Source organism: Amblyraja radiata, chromosome 8 (genome assembly GCF_010909765.2).
Source record: "Amblyraja radiata isolate CabotCenter1 chromosome 8, sAmbRad1.1.pri, whole genome shotgun sequence".
Taxonomy (NCBI): Eukaryota; Metazoa; Chordata; class Chondrichthyes; order Rajiformes; family Rajidae; genus Amblyraja; species Amblyraja radiata.
This window is the reverse complement of record NC_045963.1, coordinates 50100329-50112380: the sequence shown is the minus strand read 5'-3', so window position 1 is coordinate 50112380 and position 12052 is coordinate 50100329. Positions and strand designations below refer to the sequence as shown.

At 43.9% G+C, this 12052-nt stretch overlaps 1 protein-coding gene across 4 annotated transcripts in view; it reads left to right on the top strand.

Moving 5' to 3' along the window:
- The first annotated feature begins 928 nt into the window (after nucleotides 1-928).
- Nucleotides 929-12052, top strand: part of akt3 (AKT serine/threonine kinase 3) — a 340627-nt gene continuing 329503 nt past the window's right edge. For 3 of the 4 annotated variants that reach the window (XM_033025852.1, XM_033025854.1, XM_033025851.1), the window contains exons 1-2: nucleotides 929-1191; nucleotides 2560-2712. In XM_033025852.1, coding sequence (XP_032881743.1) covers nucleotides 2667-2712 — 46 coding nt within the window. In that variant the 5' untranslated portion in view covers nucleotides 929-1191; nucleotides 2560-2666. Of the gene's footprint in view, nucleotides 1192-2559; nucleotides 2713-12052 lie in introns of those variants that run through there. The other variant, XM_033025853.1, reaches the window with a different exon arrangement.

Genomic DNA, 12052 nt, shown 5'->3' with positions numbered 1-12052 from the left:
CCATCTATGAAAAAAGTAGTGAGCAGAAGACTTATCTTGACCTCATGATCGCCCCTCCCCACGACCAGCAATTTGATTGGTTTCACACAAGGTCAACAACTGGTGCACCAGACACTGAAAAGACTGTGAAACTTTGACAGCATCCTGGCACGAGGTTGAAATCTTGTGCTCTCTAGAACAAGATATGCACCCTAATCTCTTTACCACTTCAGCTACAATACTGGAATCTATATACACAGTAAAATATTGCCCAGAAATGTCTTGTTCACAAAAAGTAGGAGAAATTCAATCCAGTTCCATCCAGCTACTCTCGACCTCTTAGAGGCAAAGCATACCTGGTTCCTTTGATCAAGGCTTGCTTTAATGTTCCTCTGGGCCACTGTATGAGCAGAGGAATTTTGCCCAAGAGAATTCACTGTGCAATGTCTGGCAGCGGGCAATATTTTCATCCTGAGAATGGACAAAACTCTGATCAACCTGGGCCTGGAAGTATGAGTATTAGGAGCTGGGAAATGCAACTGTCCGAGTTTGTTTTAAATCTTACATCATTATTATCTTTCCTTCACAAAGTTGGATCAAAGCTGAGGACTACCCAGCAAAAAGGTGGGTGTTAAGTTGACCAAGCCGTCTCCAGTGGGCCATTTAGGGTAAGTGATACATCTTGGTACAGAACATGCTTGAATTAATGAAAATAATAACATAAATGGCAGAACAGGGATAACCTAGTTTCAATTTGTTCATGCAATAATTTATTTTCTCTTATAGAAGAATAATCAGTATTCTTAGGCGGGTTCTCAAGCACTGGTGTCACTAATGCTCCCATTCAACTACTGGCAAGTGGAGGAAGGGGGAGCGCCAGTGGTGGTGGGAACAGCGCAGCGGATCTCGCGATATTTCTTCCCGGTGAGGCAGCGCGCGGGGGGGGGGGAGAGAGAACTCTCCAGTAACGGACGAGCCGCGTCGCCCGTGACGTCAGGAGTTTTCCTCTCAAAGTCAACAAGAACAAGAAGCAGCTGGAGTTTCAATGTGAAACAATTAGAAATACAGCAATATTTATTTATTTGTTTTAAACACCCCCAATCATCCTCAGTAACAGCAGCCGAGCCGCGCCGCCCGAAGGATAGCCACGCAGCGGATTAGTCGGTCGGTGGGTGGGTGAGCGAGCCGGCCGGCGGTAAACTGAGCCTGAAGGTAGGCGAGTAGGATGGAGATGTCTGGATGGCAATGTCTGGATGGCATGGGAGATGGACGGCGGGTAGCCGCCGGCGGCCCACAGTGGCCTGGCCCGTTACCTCACTACAACCTCCACCCCACCCTTTTCCCCTCTTCCGCAGAGCACATTTTTGATTATGATTATATATAGAGTGGGAGACTTTGTATTCGGGAGGGGGGGAGGAGGGGGACGACAAGGAGGGGGTGGGGAAGGTGGAACAGGAGGAGGGGTTTATGTCTGTGGCCTAATGTAGATCGGTCCTCTCCATCACCATAACTACAACTAACTAACCCCAATAACTTTGGAGCACAATTGCTCTGGAGGGGGGCAGCAATAACTCTTAATTTGTTGATGTTGCGTTGCAGTTTGGAATACTTTTTTTTAGGCAAATGCAATTTAATGAATGAAAAGACGAGGTGGTTGTGGTGATGTACAATAGCCGATTTTGAATAAGATCCTGTAACCATAGGAAAAAACAGAATTTGCGAATTCCATGAAGAATATATAAAGCATCGATTACTTGTTATCTACCAGACAGTCCTTTGCACTTTCCTTCAGTTTCACCCGACAGGATTTTGTTAATGAGATGCCTCAGCACACCAGTCTAATTCAGCGACAGATTGATTTTGTATGAATTTATTTTTGTCAGTTTGGGGGTGGTAAGGTTGGTGGCGAGAAGACACTTAAGATCGCTGAGTATTTTTGTTTGGATGTTTCAGTTTAATGTATTATCTCAAAAATGACATTCTTATTTGAAATATAAGTAAATGTTCTTGGGTGGAGGATGTTGGGTCTACCCAGCGTCTGCTGTAGGAATGTTATGTCTGGTACCAATGCTAATTAAAAAAATATATGCTATCAGCTCAAATGAAGGACGAGTAGGTTTGCTCGTTTAAATTATTGTAATACTCTATGAACCTGTCGTGCCACAACATAGGCTGAAGCTTAATTATTGGGCGATGAATACATCTCCAAAGAGCATCTAAATTAATAATTAGTCTTTTTTTGCTTTAAATTTAACTTTATGTACAGAAGAATCCTGCCGATATCTTATTGCAAATCGGTTATTTAAATATTTCTAATGTGCGGGAATATTGTGATTATATTTCAAATACAGTATTTATTTTTGTAAAGTAACTGTTCGATATTAGATTAAAGTGAATCAAATTGAACGAAGTCCAGTAATGTAATCCTAAATTGCATGAAGGCCCATTTACGAAAATAGTATTTTCATTGTTTTCCTCTGGATAAGTATGTCACTGAAGTATCACAAGACTGAAATTGCGATATGATCGTTTAGTGCGTCATTGTTCGCGTTCAAATTGTGGTATTATTTTCCCTGACAGTGGTGTCTATCGGGTTGGAATTCGGCTTAAGGAAATACGGTGTGAAGGCAGAGCCAGTCCAAAAGACGACTTGCTCGGCTAGCTGGGGTCTGGGGGAAACCGCGGATATGAGCGATATAACTATTGTGAAGGAAGGATGGGTGCAAAAAAGAGGTAAGCGTGGCATTTTTCAGGTTATCAAATGGTATCGCGAATAAGAATGGAAATTGATTTTTAGAATGAATTAATGGAGGGTGGATTGCAGAAATGAGTACCCGAGTACTGTACAGTTTTTTGAGTATGCGAACGTTACGCGGCGTGTTTTCAACGCTGACGTAACCGGCATAATGCAACTCGGATTATTTTTTGATTTGGAATGTTTTGACCCATTACTTAAACAATGACTTCGATTAGGTTTTTAAAACTTGTTTTGAATCTCGTCAATTGCAGTTGCGGATTTATAATATAATCAAAATAGGAAACAGATCTGTTTACATATTAGTTTTGGCTTGGGTCCATTGTTTCTTTAGTGTTCAGTTGGTTTAGTGGTAATGTTAGCAGTTGGTCCTTAGTGGCATGTGATCATAAAAATAGAGTAAGCGATTAGGGAGTTTGGAAATAACAAAACAATTTCCTGTTCATTTAAAATGACTATGTTCCCTGTGGAGGGTTGTGCATTGTTTAACATGGCATAAAAAATCTAGTATTTAAAAAATGGGAGTGTGTGATTTATTGTGGCCTTTGAAGAGGTAAACATCATTGACAAGGTAATGGTATGTAGGTTTGTTAGCAAGATTAATAACAATGCTTTATGGATGATATGTGCCAGTGTTCAATATTCTTCTTAAACGTTGATGAACTCATTTGACATGCCTTCTGCAGAAGATGAGCTTGATTAGAAATGCTTTGTTTTATGTATTGGACAGCATTTTACTGTTTGTATTAACATGATTTGTCTGTTGTGCAGAATAGGGACTGATGATTGTGATATTCTTGTGGTTTAAAACTTTTTAGTTATAAGTTTTTTAATTAATTAAAATCATTTGCAAGACTTTTATAACCCGTTTTAAGTATCCCACTTTTTCTTTTAGATTTCAACTGTTTACTGCTGTTATGGAATGTGTGGCTGCAAGTCATGGAATTGTGAACTACTGTTGTAGAATTAATGTTAGTGGAATATGCAAGTAGAACTTCCTATTGCAGAAACAAACAATCAGGAAATCGTGTCTTGTTGATGTACCTATAAATAATAACTCTGGAGTAGCTAAAATGCTTTGAAATTCTGAACTGTAAGAACAAATTAGTTACAGCTGATTTCTTGCAGAAAAGGAAATGTAACTATTTTAAAAGATGCTTGCAATATAAATCAAATGGAGGCATGTACATGACCATATTTAGGCCTAAAGTGTGATCCTAATATAAGTTCTTTGAAACATAATAATTCACAGTTAAGGGCCTGTCCCACTGCGGCGACCTAATTTGCGAGTTTAGAAGAGTTTGCACTGGACTCAAACTTGCAGTATGGTCAACACGTGGTCCTAGGAGGTCCTATGAGGTCACTGGAACTCTCCTTCATGCTCGAGGGAAGATCCCGCATACTCGCAACCTCAGTTTGATCGAAGAAAAACTTTCACCATGCTGAAAAAATTTCTGCGAGTAAAAATTGGTCGGCATGATTCTTTTGAACTCGTAGTGCTGCAGTGGAGTGGGGTCGTTAGGCAGTCGAGGTAGCCTTGGGCAATCTCCTTTGCTGACTGGGCATTTTAATTGGCTCATTGGAGTTTTCAGAACCAAGGAAAACCGTCCGGTAAAGTTAAATGTCTGCTAAACTTTATTATGTTGTCTGGCTTCTTAAAAGTGTCTCCACTCCCTCTTTCTTCCCCCCCCCCCCCCCCCTCCCCCCTCCCCCAAGGACTTACCGTACATTATGCCAGCCGTCTTTGACCATCCTGTTCATCGCGGTGTGAATTTCAGACAGCGCTCCCCTGCTTTCCCTGGCCTTTGCTGTGTGTGTGTGCGTGTGTGTGTGCGTGTGTGTTCGATCTAGCTCACGGTTTCATGGCTGATGGTTGATCGAGCTCGAGGTTTTTCAGGCGAATGCCCTCTAGCTTGAAGGTCGAAGACAGTCGCTGAAAAGTGGCGTTAGTGGGACAGGCCCTTTACTGTTAGTGCTTAATTGCTTAAACATTTGAGTCTTAAATCACATTGTAAGTTTGGAGTTATTATCTTTAATAGATTAATCTAGTTATTACCTCTAATAGATCAATCAGCAAATGTTTTAAATGTGATTTTTATTTTAAACATATGCCATAATAATTTTAATTGATACATTGACTTTTGCAGCAATAAAACAGTTTGGCTCATCATTCCTGTGCCAGGACCTTGAAAGAACTATAAAATTTGCCTTGTGTTCTGTTCTTTTCCCTATATATATTTTGAAATAGGTTCTAATTTCCTTATGAAAGTAGATTAAATAACTTTTGGTATTTATTTTTTCAGGCATTTTGTTTCGGGCATTACATTCCAAGTAGTAATTTTGAGTTTGGTTTAGAGATACAGTGTAGAAACAGGCTCTTCGGCCAACCAAGTCCACACTGACCAGCGATACAAACTCTGTATGGACAGCACCCGTAGTCGCAAGCGTTGTCAGTCAGCAACGCTACTGCTGCGCCACTGTGCCACCCTTTTAAATAAAAACTAGACCAAGGGGGACCCGTTGGGGCCCGTCCCCTCAACAAGCGGTTGCCTGGGGGGGGGGGCTGTGATGTCACACACACACACACACTAACCATCGCCCCCCCATAGGAGGGGGGACGGAAGGGGTGAGAGAGGAGGGTGGAAGGGGAGAGGAGAGGTGGGGGAATGGGTGGGGTGGAGGAGGGGAGGGGGGGGGGAAGGGGGGGGGGGGAAGGGAGAGGAGGGGGGAGAGATGGGGAGAGAGGAAAGGAGTGGGGGGAGAGGGGTGTAGTGGAAGGAGAGCAGATGGGGGAGAGGGGGGTAAGGGGGGTGAGAGAGGAGGGGGGAAGGGATTCCGGGTCTCTGGCTGCAACTTTATGGCCAATGTACTGCCCCATAGTCTTGAACTGAATTAAGACATACAGTAGCTGTAAAGGGGGACATAGCGTCACTTAGAGATTTAAGACTGAAAATGGATAGTTTCTTTTTTTAAGTAACCAAAGTTATCAACGTATAATTTTTGTGTGTGTTGGAAAGCAAAATATAACGGCACAGCTGGTAGACTTGCTGCCTCACACACCAGAGATCTGTGTTCGATCCTGTCCTCGGGCACTGTCTGTGTTGAATTTGCACATTCTCCCTGCAAGAATGTGGGTTTCCTCCCACATCCCAAAGATGCATTGGCTTTGTAGGTTAACTTGTATCTGTAAAATTGCCCCTAATGTGTAGGGAGTGGGTGAGGAAAGTGGGATAACAGAACTTGTGTGAAAGGGTAGACAAAAATGTTGGAGAAACTCAGCGGGTGAGGCAGCATTTATGGAGCGAAGGAAATGGGCGATGTTTCGGTCGAGACCCTTCTTCATATGAGGGTGGGGGGCGGGAAGAAGAAAGGAAGAGGCAGAGACAGTGGATTGAGGGAGAGCTGGGAAGGGGAGGAGGAAGCAGGGACTACCTCCATATCAACTCCTGTTTGTCAGCTATAAAAACCTGGATGCAACATAATTTCCTCAAACTCAACAGCGATAAGACAGAATTCCTCCTCATAGGCTCCAAAGCCACACTCAGCAAAATCAATAACCCCACTCTCACCATCGACGGCACCACTGTCTCCCCATCTCCCCAGGCCCGCAACCTTGGCGTGATCTTTGTTTCCACCCTCTCCCTTGAGCCTCACATCCGCCATGTCATTAAAACCTCCTTCTTTCATCTCCGCAACATCGCCAAACTCAGACCCTCTCTCACTCCGCCTGCTGCTGAAAGACTCATCCATGCCTTCATCTCCTCCCGACTGGACTATTGCAACTCACTTCTCCTTGGCATCAGCTCCACCTACATCAACCGACTCCAACTGGTCCAGAACGCAGCCGCCCGACTCATCACCCACACCAAATCCTGGCATCACATCACTCCAGTCCTCAAAAAACTTCACTGGCTTCCCATCTCCCACCGGATCACCTACAAAATCCTGGTCCTCACCTACAAAGCCCTCCACCATCTGGCCCCCACATATCTCATTGACCTCCTCTCCCCCTACCAACCCTCACGGTCCCTCAGATCCACATCAGCCGGTCTCCTCTCCATCCACAAGTCCAACCTCCGCAGTTTTGGGGACAGAGCCTTCTCCAGGGCAGCTCCCAGGCTCTGGAACTCCCTCCCCCAACTGATCCGCAATTCCGTGTCCCTCCCCATCTTCCAGTCCCGCCTCAAGACCCATCTCTTCACCTCTGCCTATCCTTAGCCCCACGTCCCCGTCCCTTTTCATCTGTGCATTAATTGCCTCATGCTGTGTTTTGTATTGAATTCTGTCTTTACTTTGTGTACTAGTCATGTCTCTACTATTTATTTCATTCCCCTTACATGTTTTTCCTATACATGCTCAATTTTTGTAAGGTGTCCTTGAGACTCTTGAAAGGCGCCCATAAATAAAATGTATTATTATTATTATTATTACCTGAAATTGGAGAAGTTAATGTTTATATCGCTGAGGTGTAAACTGCCCAAGCGAAATATTTACGGTGGGCCTCACTCTGGCCATGGAGGAGGCCCAGGACAGAAAGGTCAGATTAGGAACGGAAGGGGGAGTTGAAGTACTGAGCCTCCGGGAGTTCATGGTTGGTTATTGCAAACCGAGCGGAGGTGTTGGGCGAAGCGAACGCCAAGCCTATGCTTGGTCTCACTGATGTAGAGCATCTGACACCTAGAGCAGCGGATGCTATACATGAGGTTGGAGGAGGGGCAGGTGAACCTCTGCCACACCTGGAAAGGCTGCTTTTGTTCTTGAATGGAGTCAAGGAGGGAGGTAAAGCGACATGTGTAGCATTTCCTGTGTTTGCAAGGGAAAGTGCTAGGAGAGGGGGTGGTTTGGGTGGGAAGGGACGAGTTGACCAGGGAGTTACGGAGGGAGAGGTCTCTGTGGAAAGCCGAAGGGAAGAGATGGGAAGATGTGGCCAGTGTTGGGATCCCGTTGGTAGACAAAAACGCTGGAGAAAATTAGCGGGTGAGGCAGCATCTATGGAGCAAAGGAATAGGCAATGTTTCGGGTCGAGACCCTTCTTCAGACTGATGTCGGGCGGGGGGGGGGGGCCCCATGCGGGAAAAATAAAGAAAGAGGCGGAGACAGTAGGGTGTGGGAGAGCTGGGAATGGGAGGGGAAGGAGGGAGAGAGCAGGGACTACCTGAAATTGGAGGCCAATGTTCATACTGCTGGGGTGTAAACTACCCAAGCAAAATATGAGGTGCTGTTCCTCCAATTTGCGGTGGGCCTCACTATGGCCATGGAGGAGGCCCAGGACAGAAAGGTCGGATTCGGAATGGGATGGGGAGTTGAAGTGCTGAGCCACTAGGAGATCAGGCAGGTATTGCGAACTGAGTGGAGGTGTTGTGCGAAGCGATCGACAAGCCTGCTCTTGGTCTCACCGAGGTTGACCATACGCTGAACAATCCAACCACATTTTTGTTTGGAAGTGGAAAGAAATAATAGAAATTGCATTCATTGCAGCATGTAAAAAGAGTTGAGATAGTGTATTATAATTTTGCTGCATGTCATTGTGGGATATATCATGTCTTGATTGGTGAATATGTTTAGTTTGTGACATTATTTGAAGCAGAAATAATATGTGAATGCTTCATTGAGCATAATTCCGACTGGTAATTACGCACTTCGTCCGAGCACATTATCGCAAGCGTCATGCAAGCCGTCTTAGATGACCACCTAAACTGTCATTTGGCAACCTAAAAAGCTGCCTGGCTAGCAACAGAAAAAAAAAGTTAAGTGAGAGCCCTGCAATAGGTGCAGGAGTAGGCCATTCGGCCCTTCGAGCCAGCACCGCCATTCACTGTGATCGTGGCTGATCATCCACAATCAGTACCCAGTTCCTGCCTTCTCTCCATATCCCCTGACTCAGCTATCTTGAAGAGCTCTATCTAACTCTTCCTTGAAAGCATCCAGAGAATTGGCCTCCACTGCCTTCTGAGGCAGAGAATTCCACAGATTCACAACCCTCTGTATGAAAAAGATTTTCCTCATCCCCGTTCTAAATGGCTTACCCCTTATTCTTAAACTGTGGCCCCTGGTTCTGGACTCCCCCAACATTGGGAACATGTTTCCTGCCTCTAGCATGTCTAAACCGTTAATAATCTTATGTTTCAATAAGATATCCTCTCATCCTTCCAAATTCCAGAGTATACAAGCCCAGCTGCTCCATTCTATCAACATATGACAGTCCTGCTATCTCGAGAATTATCCTCATGAACCTACGCTGCACTCCCTCAATAGCAAGAATGTCTATCCACAAATTTGGAGGCCAAAACTGCACACAATACTCCAGGTGTGGTCTGAGGTGTAATTGAGTATAATTGAGAAAGTAATTGTCCTTGAAGATGGCAAAAAATTCCAATATGGCGCATGCATGATAAATGCCGTGGCTTGTTAGAAAGAGCTTTATCGATTATATTTTAAAAAACGATCCAGTTTTCGCCATCACCTTTAATGCTTCTTCTCCTACCGTAGAACAGTCAGCGAATGAAAACCATCTTCAGCTCAATTCAGATTTATCATTACCCGAATACTGATGACACAGTACTGAATACTGTGCTGCTTATAAATTAAGAGCAGCAGTGGACCATTAAGCATAGTGCAGTAATGTTTCAACATTTAAAGAAATGTACCTCCAAGAAGACATATGGGTGATGCATTATTTTAAAATACTGACACCAACTTTGAGGTTTTTCCAGAGGGAACATCCTTTACTTTTAGAGATGCAGCATGGAAACGGGTCCTTCAGCCCACGGAATCTGTGCAGACAGATGATCACCTCGTACACTAACATTATCCTACACACTAGGGACAATTTACAATTTTCACCAAAGCCAATTAACGTACAAACCTGTACCTCTTTGGAGTGTGGGAGTAAACCTATGTGGTGACCAGGAGAACGTAGAAACTCTATACCGACAGCACCCGTAGTCGGGACTAGTTTTGGATAAGCAGTTGGATGCTTAAACCTGTAGTAAGGACCAAAATGTTTTTGGAGTAAGGATCAAAAAGGTTTTTTGAGGATCATGAGTCTGTGGAATTTTTGAAATGCAGGGTCACTATGTATATTTATAAGGTACACAAAAATGCTGGAGAATCTCAGCGGGTGCAGCAGCATCTATGGAGCGAAGGAAATAGGCAACATTTCGGGCCGAAACCCTTCTTCAGACTGAAGAAGAGTTTTGGCCCGAAACGTTGCCTATTTCCTTCGCTCCATAGATGCTGCTGCACCCGCTGAGTTTCTCCAGCATTTTTGTGTACCTTCGATTTTCCAGCATCTGCAGTTCCTTCTTAAACACATGTATATTTATAAGATGCTTAGACCAAGGAAATTATGGGTAATCCAAACATCAGAAAAATGGATTGTGATCTTAATAATTGAATTAACTCTGCATTTTACTTATTTGCTAAGTTTGTTGGTTATAGCAAATTGGGGCTTTGGGAAAGGCAAGTTAAAATAATTTTAATTTATAGGGGCAAGATGCAGTTTTTTTGTGTATTTATGTGTAGGTAGAATATCCATTCATCAGTTCAGTGGAACTATTGTTAGTTGTGGTCAGCTTTTGATAAGAAAAGTTAAGGGTGAAAAGGGAGTAGCTGTCATTAATTTCCCACTCGCTACAAAATTGACAATTATCTGTAATGTTGTAAATGGCGAGAAGGGCTGTCGTACAGTGTCAATAATGGTGCTTAAAGGTTGGAGGTGGCAATTTTGAGCAAGCCTGTGGCTGTATTGAGGAGACCTGTTTAGGAATGAATTTTGATATTATGAGTGGACCCACTGCAGTTCGCTTACCGCCACAACAGGTCAACGGTGGATGCGATCTAGCTGGCCCTCCACTCCGCAGTGGACCACTTGGACAACAAAACCTCATATGTCAGGCTGTTATTCATCGATTACAGCTCGGCATTCAACACAATCATCCCCTACAAACTGGTTACCTAACTCGCAGAACTGGGTCTCTGCGCATCCCTCTGCAACTGGATCCTCGACTTCCTCATCCACAGACCACAGTCTGTTCGTATTGGTGGAAATGTGTCAGCCTCGATAACAATCAGCACGGGAGCACCTCAAGGCTGCGTGCTCAGCCCCCTGCTGTACTCTATACCCATGACTGCATAGCCAATCACAGTGCGAACTCCATCATCAAGTTTGCTGACGACACCACTGTTGTGGGACGTATCACTGATGGGGATGAGTCAGAATATAGAAGGGAGATCGAGCAACTGTCCATATGGTGCCAGCGCAATAACCTGGCCCTCAACACCAGCAAAACCAAGGAACTGATTGTGGACTTTGGAAGGAGTAGGAGGGGGACCCACAGCCCCATTTATATCAACGGGTCGATGGTTGCAAGGGTCAAGAACTTCAAATTCCTGGGCGTGCACATCTCTGAAGATCTTTCCTGGTCCGAGAACACTAACGCAATTATCAAAAAAGCTCATCAGTGCCTCTACTTCCTGAGAAGATTACGGAGAGTCGGTTTGTCAAGGAAGACTCTTTCTAACTTCTACAGGTGCACAGTAGAGAGCATGCTGACCGGTTGCATCGTGGCTTGGTTCGGCAATTTGAGCGCCCTGGAGAGGAAAAGACTACAAAAAGTAGTAAACACTGCCCAGTCCATCATCGGCTCTGACCTTCCTTCCATCGAGGGGATTTATCGCAGTCGCTGCCTCAAAAAGGCTGGCAGTATCATCATCAAAGACCCACACCATCCTGGCCCCACACTCATCTCCCTGCTACCTTCAGGTAGAAGGTACAGGAGCCTGAAGACTGCAACAACCAGGTTCAGGAATAGCTACTTCCCCACAGCCATCAGGCTATTAAACCTGGCTCAGACAAAACTCTGATTATTAATAACCACTTTCTGTTATTTGCACTTTATCAGTTTATTTATTCATGTGTGTATATATTTATATCATGGTATATGGACACATTTATCTGTTTTGTAGTAAATGCCTACTATTTTTTGTGTGCTTAAGCAAAGCAAGAATTTCATTGTCCTATACAGGGACACATGACAATAAACTCACTTGAACTTGAACTTGAGTGTTAGTGAATGAAAAATGGGAAACCAAATCAATTTTGAGGAAGATGGATGGAATTTACTTTAATTTAAAGCATTAAAGTTGTACTAACTTCAATGACAGAATGTTTTATTTATCTAAGCAATATCAGGTTGGCTAGCACATAATCATGAATTCATTTAGATGTAGACATGAATAGGCTGGAAATTTTTTTGATGTTAACTTTGTTTTTTTGCAGCTAGAACCCTTTATGATCAGTTTTGATGACTGTTAACA